A 16,057-nucleotide genomic window follows, 5' to 3' on the forward strand; every position below is an offset into this window, starting at 1 on the left:
CAAGCTCATTTCCTGGTATGACAATGAATTTGGCTATAGCAGTGGGGTGGTGGACCTTATGGTCCATATGGCCTCTAAGGAATAAGAGCTCCCTGGACCACCAGACCCAGTGACAGCAACAGGAAGAGAGAGGCCCTCAGCTGATGAGGAGTTCTTGCCCTACCTCACCCCCCAACACATGGAGAATCTCCTGACCTCTTTACAGTTTCCATCCCAGACCCCTTAAAGAAGGGTCATGTAACATCAATAAAGTATATTGTACCCCTTCCCAAAATAAGTAAATAAAAAGCAGAAAGAAATTTAGTAAAGAAAATGATACACATCCAGAAAGAACACTGGATGCTGTAGATGCTCTCTAATAGTATGATTTTAGTATGTATGCCTGCAGGAAAGCAGGAGGTCTTAGGAGAGAGTTGGTAGAAAAGAAACAAGAATAAAAAAGAGCAACTAGGAGAGTGTACTAGAGGAGTAGGAATTGAACTTGTCTAATTTGCTGCTATACCTCCAATTCCTTGCTGTGTCTGATACCTAGCAGGTAGGCAATATACATACTAAACGAACGAACGAATGAATGAATAATATAACGGTTACTGCTGATTGCCTCTTCCTTTCCAGTAAGTTTATTTTGCTTTTAGCCAAACTCATATCCCCTATTTTTTTTAAAAGTTACTTTTCTCTTGTATTCTGTACCCATTCCCTCCTTTATTTAACCTCTACTTTGTGCAAAATTGATTTAAACCTATTTCCTCACTGCCTATTCACATCATTTGGTTTCTGCTACTTATATTCCATCACATTTTCAAAGGTCAGCAATGACTTCATTACTACCAATTCTTTTTTCTCTCTAACTCCTCATATGTCTATAGCATTTCATTAACAAAACTCAATCCTTCCTTCATAAAATTCTCATCTCCCTTTGCTCTTCTGGTATTTCATCACCTCTTACCTCTTTGACCAATCTTTCTCTGACCCCTCTTCCCATCTACAACTCTCCAATATACCCCAAGGTTTTCCTTCAGCTCTTCTCCTTCTAAATTTGCTTTCTGGAAAAACACATCAACTCTCAAGGTCTGGGATTATTACCATGCAGATGATTCCAACTCATAATTCTCTCTTGAGCTTCCCTACCTCATCTCTGAATGCCTTCTGGACAGTTTCAGTTGGATAGCTCATAGATCTTTCCCTTCATCATGTCCAGAACTAAATTTATTATCATTTCCTTCTTCTTTACCTAATATATATATATATATATATATATATATATATAATCCCTCTTCTTGAGGAATAGTCCATTCAGTCATTAACACCCAATATAGTTTTCCATTCTTTTTTTTTTTAAAAAGATTTTATATATTTATTTGACAGAGAGAGAGAAATCACAAGCAAGCAGACAGAGTGAGAGAAGGAAGCAGGCTCCCCGCTGAGCAAACAGCCCGATGTGGGGCTCGATACCAGGACCCCGATACCATGACCTGAGCCAAAGGCAGAAGCTTAACCCACTGAGCCATCTCGGTGTCCCTATAATTTTCCATTCTTTATAAGCATATCACTTTTTCTCTTGAGCTGCTGTAACACTTATATTCTCTCTCAGTGGTATCTCAGGACCTTCTGTAATGATAGAAATGTCCAGTATAGTAACCACTGGCAACATGTGTCTGTTGGGCAGTTCAAATGTGGTTAGTTCAACTGAGGAGCTAAATTTTTCATTTCAGTTAATTTAAATTTAAATTGCCACATTACTCTAGTGGTTATTGTATGTAATAGCAGTGGAATACTTTTTTCTTAATACCATTCTGGAACAAGAGGCAGTACAGAGCAGTGCCCAAGAGCACAGGCTCTTTAACCAGACTGACTGAGTTTGAATCCCAACCCTATCACTTACTAGCGATGTGACCTTGAGCAAGACATTTAACAACTCTGTCTGTACCACCACTGCTTCATGTATCAAATAGGGGCAATATCAGTACCTCCCATGAAGGGTTGTTGTGGGAATTACATGAACTAGTATGTAAAATGGGTGCCTAGCCAAAGTAAGCACTAAGAAATATTAGATATCATTTGTATTATTATTTCTAAAATCATTCATATATATAAACCTTATCCCACCTACTAGACATTACTTCACATTCTTAGCGAGGATAGAGATTATCTTTTCTTTTTTAATTTCTCCTCAGTGCTTGCACATTATTATGCTGCCCAAAGAGAAAGTCAATAAATATTGATTGTATGCAATGTGTAAATTAGAAAGTTAAAATCCCATTAAAGTGAACTAGAAATGACAAGTCAATTTCCTTATTTATAATTTGTGAAAAGATTAGTTTATGTAAGTCTTATTTTTATAATTAAGAGTAGCCATGCATTTATATTAGTCCCATTAGACTTGGGGCAACAAAATTAGAAGAGTAATGAATAAGGAATACTGCAAAATAAAACTTTTCTCTTTTCCCTTCAATTCAGTATGAATACCTCTCCACTACATACTAAATCCAAAATGTTAGTAATTACTGAGTATATACATTAAGCTCATTAGTTCACCCAGTACTTCAAATTAAACAATTACATTATCACCTTTATCAGCTCTATTTTTAGTTGGCTCTTAGATGTGAAATGAGCTAAATGGGGCAATTGTTCCTAAGAGTTTTGAAGAGAGTGTATTCATGGATCTACAAGGATTCTGGGGATAACCTCCCTCAGGTTTCAATAACACAGAAGCTGTAACTGCAATTTAAAGCTGCTACAGAAGAAAGTGTTCTTCCAAGCTATTTACGTAATGGTTTTATCAGATTTAATCATTCTTGCTAGAGGAAAGAACTGTTCACTTTATTATAGCAATAGTTAAAACAATTCACATGTCTATGGCAACTTTCCTTAAGATTATCATTTAAAAATGCCTTTTATTCATGTCGTCATTCAAGAAATGCATTCTTCTCAAAGATGGAGGACAGAGACCAACAAGCCCAAGATATAGTGAAAAGTTAACAAAAGCAAGGTAACTTTCACCTCCATATGCCCCATTCTTTGACAATAACGCAATTCAGGCCAGCTGGCTTTACAGGAGTCAGTGAGTGCCATACTCATTCTGGTAAAATCAGTCACAGTATAACATCACCTACAAACCTGTAGGCTAGCTAAAGCAGATATAATTTACCCCTATTTTGCAGAAGATATACTGAGGCTCAGAGAAGTAAACTGATTAGTCTAAGGTCACTCTTGAGGAAGCAAAAGGCATATGGGAACTGCCCCAGGAAGTGGGAGTTTAACTCTGAATTTCTTTTTTTAAAATTCTTTACTTACATTCAATTTAGTTAACATACATTGTTTTATCAGTTACCAGAGTAGAATTTAGTGACTCATCAATTGCATATAACACCCAGTGTTCATAATATCAAGTGCCCTCCCTAATGCCTATAACCCAATTACCCCTTCTTTTCACTCACCTCCCTTCCAGCAACCATCAGTTTGTTTCTAAAGTTAAGAGTCTCTTATGGATTGCCTCCCTCTCTCTTCATGTTATTTTATTTTTCCTTCCTTTCCCCTATGTTTATCTATTTTGTTTCTTAAATTCCATGTATGAGTGAAATCATATGTCTTTCTTCAACTTTTTTCACTTAACATGACAGATACTCTCTAGTTCCTTTTATGTCATTGCAAATGGATGACTGAGTATATTCCATTGTGTGTGTGGTGTGCACGTGTATACACACACACACACATACACATATATATATACACACACATATATACATATACACATAAATACACACACATATACACACACATGTATATATATATAAAACACATCTTCTTTATCTGTTCATGTGTTGATGGACATCTGGGCTCTTTCCATATTTTGGGTATTGTGGACATCGTTGCTATAAACATTGGAGTGCATGTGCCCCTTCAAATCACTATGTTAGTATCCTTTGGATAAATACCTAGTAGTGCAATTGCTGGGTTGTAGGGTTGCTCTATTTTTTTTTTTTTAATATTTTATTTATCTATTTAACAGAGAGAGAGAGAGAGAGAGAGAGATCGATCACAAGTAGGCAGAGAGAAAGGCAGAGAGAGAGGGGGAAGCAGACACCCCGCTGAGCAGAGAGCCCGATGAGGAACTCGATCCCAGGACCCTGAGACCATCACCTGAGCTGAAGGCAGAGGCTTAACCCAGTGAGCCACCCAGGTGCCCCTATTTTTTAATTTTTAATTTTTAAAATTTTTTATAAACATATAATATATTTTTATCTCCAGGGGTACAGGTCTGTGAATCGCCAGGTTTACACACTTCACAGCACTCACCATAGCACGTACCCTCCCCAATATCCATAACCCCACCCCTCTTCTCTCAACCCCCCTCCCCCCAGCAACCCTCAGTTTGTTTTGTGAGATTAAGGGTCACTTATGGTTTGTCTCCCTCCCAATCCCATCTTGTTTCATTTATTCTTCTCCTACTCCCTTAACCCCCCATGTTGCATTAGGTACCCCTATTTTTAACTCTTTGAGGAGCCTCCATACTGATTTCCAGAGTGGTTGCACCAGTTTGCATTCCTACCAACACTGTACAAAGGTTCCCCTTTATGCAAGGTCTCACCAACATCTGTTGTTTCCCGAGTTGTTAATTTTAGCCATTCTGACTGGTGTGAGGTGGTATCTCATAGTGGTGCTGATTTCAATTTCTCTGAGGCTGAGTGATGTTGAGCATTTTTCAAATGTCTGTTGGCCATTTGTATATATCTTTGGAGAAATGTCTTTTCATGTCTCTCTTCTTTTCAATGTTGTGCTCTCTCACAGAAAGGGATTTAGGAAAAGTCCATAAGGAAATTTTGTCCAGAACTTGCTATTGACAAGTTGCCAACTGAATTTATTATCTAGTATTTGTTTTCTTCTACAGCTAAGAATTTGGGGATATGGCAGGCTGAAATGACATAGACATTCACAGACATTCTGACTTCAAATTCATAGAAATGCCATAAAAATGTTTTTTAAAAATAAAGAGGACAAGCTCAAGAAAAAGAAAGGAAAATACTCAGATGCTAGAAAAGAACTTAAAAACAGAGTTGAGAAGTAGGAACTGACCTAGATTCAGAGATAGCTTCAGGGGCCAGTCCCTGGAGTTTTAGTGCCCATCCAGGAATAGAGATCTGTTTTCTGGCTTTTAAGGCAAGAATATACATAGGTGAGTGAGAAAGACCAGATGATAGTAACCATCAAGAAATCTGGCCCAGGCAGTAAAAGAGAGTAGGAAAAACCATTCACTGGCTCAGGAAAGCAGGAAAAACTTTCTGTCAGGGACCCTAGGTAGGGTTGGTACAGAATAAAAGGTCCACAAAAAAATGGAAACCACAGGCCTGTACTCTAATCAAATATTTGGAGAATATACATTATCTAGATGGAATGGAAACTCTTGGCTTAGAAATTTCAAGTACCACTGAGATCCCTAGGGCTCTGGAACCAACAGAAATGAAAAAGTACCATACTTCCACAACACAGCACACAGAACTTCTACTCCCTAATTATTTAGGGAGAGAAGAGGGAAAAAAAAATTCTGCTGAAGAAGGGATCATCTTCAAAGAATTATAAACCATACAAAGAGACACATTTTTCAAGAAACATGGTTGGCATACACAGCACGTTAGAATATCTAGACTCACTCAGAAAAAAAAAAAAAATCCAAAAGAAACCATATAATAGTATGTTGAAAGTGATTAAAATAAAAAGTAAAGCCATAATGAAACATCAGGATATTGTGAAAAATCTTGACATTTGAAAAAGAACCAAAAGGAGTATCTAGAGATAAAAAATTACAGTTAAAAAGATGAAAAACTTAGTGCATATATTAAAAAGATTAGACATAGTTGAAGAGATTCTTAATTAACTGGAAGGCAGATATGAGCACATGATCCAGAATACACAAAGGATAAATAAAGACCAGAAAACATGGAAGTACAATTAAGACATACAGGACAAAAATCTAATAGAAGTGCAAAAGGAGGGGCTAGAGGGAATGAGGGAAGACAATAGATAATGGCTAAAAATTCTGAAAAATGAAGACAGTTGTTGAGAGGCACAACCTTCTGATAGGATGACTAAAAACAAACCCATATCTAGACATATATTAGTAAAACCACAGAACCTCCAAAAAAAAAAAATCTTTTAAAAGCAAATAGAAGAAATTACCTTCAAAAGGAGTAACTAGGCTGACAAAAGATTTCCAATCAGCAGCAATGTAAGTCACAATCTGTGGAAAAGCTTCAAAGAACTAAAAGAAACTAATTGTCAATCGAGCTAATTACCACTCCTTCCCTATTTATTTCTTAACTCAATGGAGAGATGTATGCTAGCAGAAGAGACATTCGAAAAGGACTAGCTGGGATTAGCAAAGACCAACAGTATCTGCAAAGATGGTTAATTTGGTGGACACTGCAACTGAGTTTCCCAAATGTGAAGTGGAACAGAAGACCTAGACCTAAGGCTCCAGAAGCTTTTGCCTTTACATATATTTCTAGCCAAAAGTTGTCTGTCTTAGTGCCAAAGAATTAGATAGAATTATTTAGGGAGTGTGTTATGTGAACTCTAGATATATAGCACAGCAGCGAAAACTGAACTCTTTGGATTAACACTATTTAGACAAGATCGGGTCCATTCAGGGTGTATACCTGGGTCCATACCGGCTGTAGACTGGATTAAGACTACTTAAGATCAAATCTTGATTTTGCTTTTTTTGCACTGAGTCAACTTGATTGAGATACTTTATTTCTCTATGCCTTAGTTTCTGCAGCTATACCTAACAGTTTAAAAAGATTAAGTTAGAAAAGACATGTAAGGCATTTGGCATAGTATCTAGAACAGAGAAAGTAGTTAATAAAGCCCAGCTATTATTATTAATTTTGACTAAAGTACTATAATTCAATCATGTAGTTTGAAGGACGTATCTTTAATACGACTACAGAAAAACTAAAATATCAGAAACACATACTCTGACATCTACTGAGCAGCCCACAGTCCATGACGGATTTCCCAGTACTTGATTTTGACACAGAAGATGAACCAGTGAAGATTTCCCAACACCTGTAAAAGATAAAAGAACTCTAGTCATAAAGAGATACGCTGAAATATTTATTATGACAAAAGTAAGTCTGAACATATGTCAGTAATAATGATATATAAAGTATGGTTGTTTAAAGGATGGTTACACTGTACCAACCATTTAATAAGCTTTAATGATAAAAGGAAGATGATTAAAGACAGTGGTTCTCCCAAATTGTGCTTGAATACAGTCAGTGACAGGTATTCACCATTTCACAATTCTATAGACACTCTAGTTTTCTCATATACTGATTTTTAAAAGGCAGCCAACAACTTGGCTCAGACTTAACCGTTTGGAAAAAGAGAGACACTCCAGTCCCTCCTCTAAGGCAGCACCCTATTTTCTTGTAGATCCCTTGGGCTCATGGTAGTATAGTTATTAATGCCAGATATAGCACTAGGACATCTGTGTGAATAGGGAAGAGAATGAGTTCTTCTGTATACCTGTATGTAGAGTCACTCAATCAATTAACAGCATCTTGGGGTGCCATGATAACAAGCATAGTTGGTGATTCTTTAAGCAATACTAGTTGTATCAAAAATTTAGACCATCTCTTTGTATGCATTACCGTGTATGAACCTACAAGTTCTGTTTATTATAAAAAGTTGTATTCAGAGACAATCTGGAAAGAACTTTTTTTAAAAAAGAAAAAATTGCCTGAAGAGCGCCATGAGGAACATGTAAGTTTATTTAATACCACAAGCAGGGTTTCGCCAAAAGCACATTGTTACTATGAATATACACATGGTGTACTTAAAAACAATACAATTTACGCCTTTGCTTGAACAGCCGGATCTATCTGGAATATCCTCCCATCCTTCCCCTTCACTTCCCCTTCCTCATTGGCCTGGTGAATTAATCTTTCAAGACTCAGCATCTTTCTAGTTATAAAGTCCTTTTGAATTCCACAGAGATAGAACTAAGGACACCATCCACCATCCTCTGGGTCTCCACTGTACCCTGTACATTTTTCTACAAAGCACAGAAAACACATTATTACACTTCTTTGTTTAAGGTTTTATCCACTCTCTTTAAGTTCTTTGAGGGTTGGGACTGGGTTTTACTCATCGTTTTTATTTCCAGTATTCAGAACAGGGCCTTAATTAGTATTTATTTAGTAGCTAAAATTTTCCATGTTATTACAGAATCTTCACAAACATTTTTAATGTCTCCACAGTAGTTCAGAGACTAGACAACAATTTATATAACCATTCCCTCTCATTATTAGATATTTAGGGTGTTTTACATTTTTTGTTATGCTGAGAGGACTGTTTCAATTTTCGTTTCAAATTCAAATTATTTCCTTAGTATACCTTCCCAGAAGCAAAATTAGTATGTAAAAGGCAATGAACACTTCAATTTCTTGATATATGTTGACAACTTTCATCTGGTTACTCTGTTACCAGCCATACATAAAAGCCTGCAGGTCCTGTTGCACCTCAACAGTATGTATGTAGTTGCTTTTTCAACTGTGTTAATTTGACAAAAGAAAAAAGTGACATCTTGCTTTAGTCTGCATTTCTTTACCTTCTGGTAAAGATCTACGTTACACCTACTTTTGTTAATCAGTTATATTTCTTCTCTTACGAATTATCTGTTGATGTTCTCTGCCCATTTACCTAATGGCTTTTGGTGTTATCAATTTACATAACTTCTTTCTATATTAGCTGTCTCATGTAATTGAATCCAATATTTTCCCAGGTTTCCCTTTAATTCTTTTTATATTTTTCAATACCGACATTTAAGATTTTTGAGTATTCAAATTTGGCTCTTTGTATCTACTGCACTGCATCTAATATCTGTGACCTTAGGACATACTGTTGATTTCCGTGTTTGTATATAGGTTGTTTATGATGGAGGCATTTATCTAAGAACTTAGTTATCAGTCTGATGAAAGCCTTGAACTTCCAGTTAAGCATAACCGTGTCAGTAAATGGATCTATGCAGTAATACTGTATGGTTCTCCACGAATTAACTGCTCTGAATGGTTAAGAATTGACTGACACTGGATAGAGTGTCAAGAGTAAGAACAATGGAAGTGCCAGGAAAATTGGCTAACTATTCATTTCTTTAAGAATTTTGGGAGGTACTAATTCTGTCTTCACCAAACAACCAAATCAGATCAAAAGAATGCACTTGATTTGCATGGGGGGAAAAGGTCCAAAATAATTAAATAAATACCAGCTTCAAATATAATTGTTGGTAATGTGCTAAGCTCATCCTTTATCTCTGAAAGAACAAAGAGGAAAAAAATATGTGTGTATTAGTTAGACTTTGAGGATTCCTTACTAAATTATCAAATATTTCTAGGGGCTACAAAACACGTCTCTAAATTTCAAGTCATTCTTTTTTTTTTTTTTTTAAATATTTTATTTATTTATGACACAGAGAGAGAGATCACAAGTAGGCATAGGGGCAGACCGAGAGGGGGAAGCAGACTCCCTGCTGAGCAGAGAGGCGGATGCAGGGCTCAATCCCAGGACCCTGAGACCGTGACCTGAGCTGAAGGCAGAGGCTTAACCCACTGAGCCACCCAGGCGCCCCTCAAGTCATTCTTTTATATATTTATAACTCCTCAAAATTTCACAGGGGAAATAAGCCTTTACTCAAAAGTCAACTTTGAAGTTTAAATACCAAGGCAGATGAAGTGTAAAAAGTATATCCTTACCTGTCAGTAAATTAATGTTAAAAGGGAACTGATAAAAAGGTAATAACTGACAGCACACATACCTAACATCCATGAATGTGTGATAAGATCAATCAAGTGGGCATGACTATGTGTTCTATTTTACAGCTAAACTATAAGGAAAAAGAAAAGCTTACTAACTGCCTGATCACTTTTCCACATTTAATGCAGCAGCCAATTCAACCCTGTTATGTAATGCATTGATTCCACAGCCTCAGCACTTACTATAGTGCCTGCTGTGTAGCAGGTACTTAAGTATTTTTGTGAAAAAGAAAAAGTCGACTAGTTCCAACAATCTGTAACATCAAGGGCTTGTTAGATGCAATAGAAAAGCGAATTAAAAGTGAAAAAGAACACCACTTCAGGTATCATGAACCATGTTAGCTCTGGATTCCAGTCTCCAATTTTACTTGGTGCCAAGTCCCTTTAGATCATCATTACTTTATTCATTTATATAAAACTGAGTGACTTCATTAAAACAATTTCAGTACCACTTCAAGCTAAAGAACTGGAGTTGACAAAATGGATTATATTCATAGAATTTCATAATGCAACTTTCTTAACGGAATATTAAATAATGCTATCTATAAAATATTTTGCAATGCAAATAATCTTCAGGCAATGTGGAAATGTTCTTAACCTCCTCCTCTCCACAACTGTACACAGTCTGTAAGGCTAGTTTTCAAGCTGTTTGGGGTATATTCTCTCCACCTTCAAGCATCTGGTACAATGTCTCTGCTCACAGAACATATTCACAGGTCAACTCCAGAAAATCACATCTATGAAATGCAAGGTTAGCATTTATTCCAAGTTCTTAAAGAGCACAGAAGTGAAAGTTATGGTTAAAAAAAAAAGGGGGGGGGGTAGACAGGCAGGAGGAGGAAATGCAGACTTCAATTTTAGTTCTCAAAAGTCCAAGGCGTCAAAAGAAGAATTTTAACACTAGGATTAAACTGAGCTCAGCATTAAATCCCACCTGTTTCATAATATGGCTTTATCTTAATTGCTCTTACAACCTAGCACATAATAGGTTTTCAATTAGGATTACAGAGAACAAAGAAATCAAGAAACCCAGTTGAGAGTAAAATAGGACTACCACCCAATATTTCATTTCATAATATGGCTTAGTGTTTTAAGTGCGTGGGAGGTTCTGTCATTTACCTCTCTCCTCTTCACTTTTTTCATCTGTAAAATGGGGTTAATAGGGCTGCTATCAGGTTAAAAGAATTGATATATGTAAAGCATTTGGAACAGTATCATTCTTCTTAGTGCATGTTTGAATTCCTTAGTGATCAAAATCTCTTGAAGGCAGGGCCCCGACTTCACAGCGCCTGATACAATACTCAATGTCCGCATATCTTTTAAAACAAAGGAACTGACAATACAAGCTAGGCTGTGGTCGCCAGGGAGACCGACTTGGAAAGCTGCGAAGGCGGGGAAAGGCCGGGCCTCTGCGCCCCCGCATCCCGCCCCACCCGCGCAACGCCACCTTCCTCAAGTACAGAGAAGTCCTCTGGGAAGTGTAGTTTTTAGACCTTGAGAGGGCTTTCAGCCGCGGCCGGAGCCAGATTGTTGCGGGAGCGGAAAAAATAGTGAAGGAAGAGGGTTATCGGATAACTCAAAAAGTATCGGGAGCCCTAAAGGTGGATTAAATCGCTCACCTGAGTCTCCCAATACCAGTACTTTCACCCGATCCAGGGACGCCATCTTGCTATAGCCTGGAGTTAACGCCTGTTCCGGGATGGTAGGCCAACCAGAGCTGGGTATGGAAGGGAAAACCTTCAATTTCATTGGCTAGTCAGGGCGTGCCTGTCTTGATTGAAGGCCTCACTGTGCTGATTGGCTGGCCTGGTTAAAAAAGTGGTGGGTGGGTTCCAAAGCCGGTCGCAGGAATCAGGCGTTTTCTTTGTCGCACAAGTGGCGTGGCTCCTTTAAGCCGGTAGTTGAGGCGCTGAGGGAAGCTCTAGTGGGAGTGTTCGAGGATTCGTTTTGGTAAACCTTGTTACCTGTTCCTTGTTCTCGATTCCCTAGTCCGCGTCGCATTTCAGGATTTTCCTCTCTTTCCCCTTAGCTACCCGCCTCCCCTTAACTACTCTCTTGATTTGGTCCTCCAAAGAACCATTCACCCAGGAGCGGCCAGTGTGCGACCTCGGGTAGGACGGGCTTGGATGTGCCGAGTGTGGCCCCAGGACTCACCTGGCACATTCCGGGGGAATTTACGGGCTCGGGGTCTGTCAGTGGGAAGGAGAGAACATTACTGAACCGAGTTCTTGGAGGGCACCTGGTCCACAGGTTTTGCGGTGATATGCCGCTTTGTGTGTGAAGGTGTGGAAAATACCATGAAACATGGTAACTGAAAAAAAATCACAGTTAGTCGTATAGGATCCAAGTTCTTCTAGAACTGGAATAGTGGTATACTGAAATAATCTAACTGGACTCCCCCATCTACTCCTTTTTCCTTTATTTTACATCCTGTAGTCAGCATAATCTTTTTAAAATAGCGAATTTGAGCCTGTCCCCTCCTGCTTAAAGCCATTTGAAGTTTAAGGTGAGGGTTTTCAGTAGCCTGTCTTTTTCTACTCTGGAAGCAGCAGGGGAGGAAGTGAACTGGGTATGGGGGGAGGGCGGAAGCTGGCGGGGTGGGCATATTGGATGAACACGTGTTTAGGAGACTTAGGGAAAGTTTTATGAAAGTGCTTGATTAGCTTGGCTGGATGTTGCAAAGTGGTGACCAAGAGAGAGACATGAAGAAAGTACAAATCTGCTCACTTCAAGGAAGAAAGGGGAAGAGCTCTGTGTGAAAGGGGAACATTTTAAGCTACTAAGGGGAATCTGGGAAGGTCTCTCTGAGAAATGTCATTTTATATGTGAAGGAGTTTGAGCTTAGCTTTGTGGGCATAAAGAACAGCATGTGCTGTTTCTTCCAGGCCTGGTGATGGAGAAACCATGTGTGGCTCATGGAATTGAGAGAAGAACAGTGTGCCTGGAGATGAGGCTGACAAGGATAAACAGTGCAGAGAAAGCATTCATTTCAACTTTGTTTCTCCAACTCTATGCCTGTGCCTGTGCCTGTCTAAATTTTTGTATGATGAGAAAACATGGTTCAAAAACAAAACCAACTTGCCTTTGGGGGTCTGGATGGGTAGGGAGGTGGGTGAGGCTAAGAGTTGACTGATGGACTCTGAGTCTAAAAAGAAGAAGCAGAAGTTGGTGCTATAAGGTCATACTTCCAAAAGTCTGCAGACACCATCCAGTCTCCTTCCATGTTTAAAACTGTCAACTGCTCTCTTCAGCTTCAGGTTATTGTTTCGTGTGGGAACACGGTCTCACTTTTTTTCTTAGATATTTCCAGTTTTCAAGCTTAAAATGGAAATTTATATGAAATTTAACAATTTTTCAGTGTTGACAACTAATTCAGAAAATTTTCAAAATCTTCTTTGGGTCAATCAATGTGACAGAGGCTGTCAGTTTGAGACCTCTGATTTAAGTAACATAACAAATCCAAAGACTGAGTAGGAGATTCATCGTAAGTGGGGAAGTAGAGGTCTGCAGAGGAGAGAACAAAATGGTCAGGAAGGATGATTTTAGAATTTAGAGATAAGCTGAACAGCTGCCTTCTTTGAGCTTCACTTTCTTTTGTTCAGCTACCTGCTGGACATCCTTATGGACTATTCCCTTCTATTTCCTCAGAGACACAAGCATCTAAAAGTGAATGCCTCATTTCTTACGAACCTCTTCCTTTTTCGGGTGTTAGCCCATTTTTCACAGTAGCAGTATTCTCTTCCTAGCTACACTGGCTCAAAGCAAATAGCTATATGTTATTATTTAATAATATTAAGTATGTCATTGTTTAATGGGTGTAGTGTTTCACTTTTATAGGATGAAAAGAGTTATGGAGATGGGTGGTGGTGATTGTACAGCATTATGATTATATTTAATACTACTGAACTGTGTACTTAAAAATGGTTAATTGATAAATTATACATTATTTGTATTTTACCAATAAAAAATATTGTAAAAAAAGAAAAAACCCGAATTACTACTTAAAATTTTCCTACTCTGTTACTCCATTTTCAACATATTATCAGATTCTTTTAATTTTGTTTCTATAATAAATTTCATTCATCCTGCCCTATCTTCCTTAGTTTAGGTTTGGTTACTTTGGCTCCTAATATTTCTTTCAGTGCCTCCATCTTCAATACTTCAGTTCATTTCTCTTATTGTTCTAAGAGTCACTTTCCTAATAGAGGGTCTTATTATAAAATGCCAGTATTTAATGGTACTCTTATGATTCCAGCCCTGAAAGCAGAACACTTTACCTGAATTATCTCATTTAATCCATACTTCAAATCTATGAGGAAGGTGCTGTCAGTCACTTTTATATATGAGGAAACAGAATTTTCCAGGGTCACAGTCTAGGAAATGGTGGAACTGGGATTCAAAACCCAGAACTATTGTCCTGCAGGGTGCCTCATAACACTCCCTTGCTCAAATCTTTAGGGCTCCTCAGGTGTTTCAGGCAAAGGAAACAGGCGAAATGATAATGTGCATTGGCAGGACACGTAATAGCGACCCACCAAATTTGTCTGAAACAGTAGTCAGACTTTTCTGTGTACTGGAGTCACCTAAAGAGCTTTTAAAATAACATGATGCCGGGGCACCTGGGTGGCTCGGTGAGTTAAAGCCTCAGCCTTTGGCTCAGGTCATGATCCCAGGGCCCTGGGATCGAGCCCCGCCTTGGGCGTTCTGCTTGGTGGGGAGCCTGCTTCCCTTCCTCTCTCTCTGCCTGCCTCTCTCCTACTTGTGATCTTGTCTGTCAAATAAATAAATAAAATCTTAAAAAAAATAATAACATGATGCCTAGTCTGGCTCTCCCAGACCAGCTGAAACAGAATCTCTGGGAGTGGGGCCCAGGATGGGTATTTTAAAATGCTCCCCAGATGATTCTGCTTTACAGCCGGGGTTGAAAATCACTGGTCTAGAAAATGGAATGTATGGGGTGGGAGGCCAGGGAGGCCAATATAACTGTAGGAAATAATACTGAAAAAGTAATTTATTTTGACATTTGTGTGCCATATTTTGTCTTTTGGATATTTCAGAGGTTATGTGTTGTGTTCTGCCAATTGTTGACATGTAAAACAAGCAAACAAAAAACTGGGATCAAGTACAATGTATAGGTCAAATTGGAAAGAAGAACAAAATGTACCCAGTTGCTATGATGCTATTCCGGTGCTGAACCCAGGTAGTTGCTCAGCATCCTTAAGTGTTGGGATGACAGGAAGGTTCTAGGACCTCAGGATCTAGGTGCTGCTTTATCTCCTGTATATAGCCACGCTTGATTATTTACAATCTGAAATATTATAATTGACTTTCCTTTTTCTTTATTACACATAGGACATTGTATTTCTCCCCCAAAATAGATTGGTTGTTTAGGAATATCTTGATAGTATAGTACGGTGGATCTAAAAATATTCTAAAAAAGCTTTTAAGTCTGATTTCATTGATAACCACTGATTATAAATAAAAGTTTTGATAGAACCTAGTGGTAATAACAGAATATAATTCTCCACTGAAACAGTTCAGTGGGATGTCTCTGTTAAGAATTTCTCTATAGTGTAGGGAAATTTCACTAGATGTAGCGTGTGTAGGTAGCCTAGTCATTTCTAGTATGAGACATACTAAATCAATATGGAAGCTATCCTTATCAACAAGTATTTCTAATAAGCATATTGGTTAATATTCTCATTTATTCACCACAGTAGCCTCATTTAGGTAATTGATATTATCCTTATATCTCAGAGTAAAATGTAAAGTTGTTTAAGGGATTTGTTCAGGATCATATAGCTGCTAAAATGCAGGCTAATTGAATTCCAAAGCATAGGCTTTTTTTTAAACAGCCACGTGAGTCTAGCCCATGCCAGTTTGGACTTGTAGAAGACAGTCTTCTGGGTCATGACATGAGGATTGGGTACCGTTAGCCTCTGCTTTGTCCTGCACGAAGGGATCCAGTACTTAAGGGTATCTTGGGCTTTTTTTTTTTTTTTTTTTTTTAATTTAAGGACTGTTTACTTAATTGGTCATTAGGTTTACCAACTTTGCAAGGTTGGTAAAGCTATCTGGATCTAAGTGTTAATTTCTTTCAGATTTATAACAGTAATTTTGCCAAACACTCATCCAGGGATTACTTATGTGTTTATTGGCTTTTTGTGATTTTATTGTGAGAGCGTGATTATGTAAAAGACCCTGAATAGATTTTGTTAGAAAAATTTTACTCAAGAAATAAAAAC

At 38.0% G+C, this 16,057-nt stretch overlaps 2 protein-coding genes across 10 annotated transcripts in view; one reads left to right on the forward strand and one right to left on the reverse strand.

Annotated features, from left to right (window-relative positions):
* The window catches only part of RABL3 (RAB, member of RAS oncogene family like 3), a 29,856-nt gene extending 18,323 nt beyond the window's left edge, over nucleotides 1-11,533 (reverse strand). For all 3 annotated transcript variants that reach the window (XM_032852343.1, XM_032852342.1, XM_032852344.1), the window contains exons 1-2: nucleotides 11,432-11,533; nucleotides 6,974-7,065 (exon numbers count right to left, since the gene is read on the reverse strand). In XM_032852343.1, the coding sequence (XP_032708234.1) occupies nucleotides 6,974-7,065; nucleotides 11,432-11,477 (138 nt within the window). In that variant the 5' untranslated portion in view covers nucleotides 11,478-11,533. The remainder of the gene's footprint in view (nucleotides 1-6,973; nucleotides 7,066-11,431) is intronic.
* The window catches only part of GTF2E1 (general transcription factor IIE subunit 1), a 42,986-nt gene continuing 38,190 nt past the window's right edge, over nucleotides 11,262-16,057 (forward strand). For 4 of the 7 annotated variants that reach the window (XM_032852339.1, XM_032852341.1, XM_032852334.1 and 1 more), the window contains exon 1: nucleotides 11,644-11,762. The gene's annotated coding sequence lies outside the window, so the exon portion shown is untranslated. Of the gene's footprint in view, nucleotides 11,534-11,643; nucleotides 11,763-11,855; nucleotides 11,924-14,869; nucleotides 15,013-16,057 lie in introns of those variants that run through there. The other 3 variants (XM_032852335.1, XM_032852336.1, XM_032852337.1) reach the window with 3 other exon arrangements.

The sequence above is a fragment of the Lontra canadensis genome, unplaced genomic scaffold, assembly GCF_010015895.1.
Source record: "Lontra canadensis isolate GAN:19392208 unplaced genomic scaffold, GSC_riverotter_1.0 scaffold6, whole genome shotgun sequence".
Classification (NCBI taxonomy): Eukaryota; Metazoa; Chordata; class Mammalia; order Carnivora; family Mustelidae; genus Lontra; species Lontra canadensis.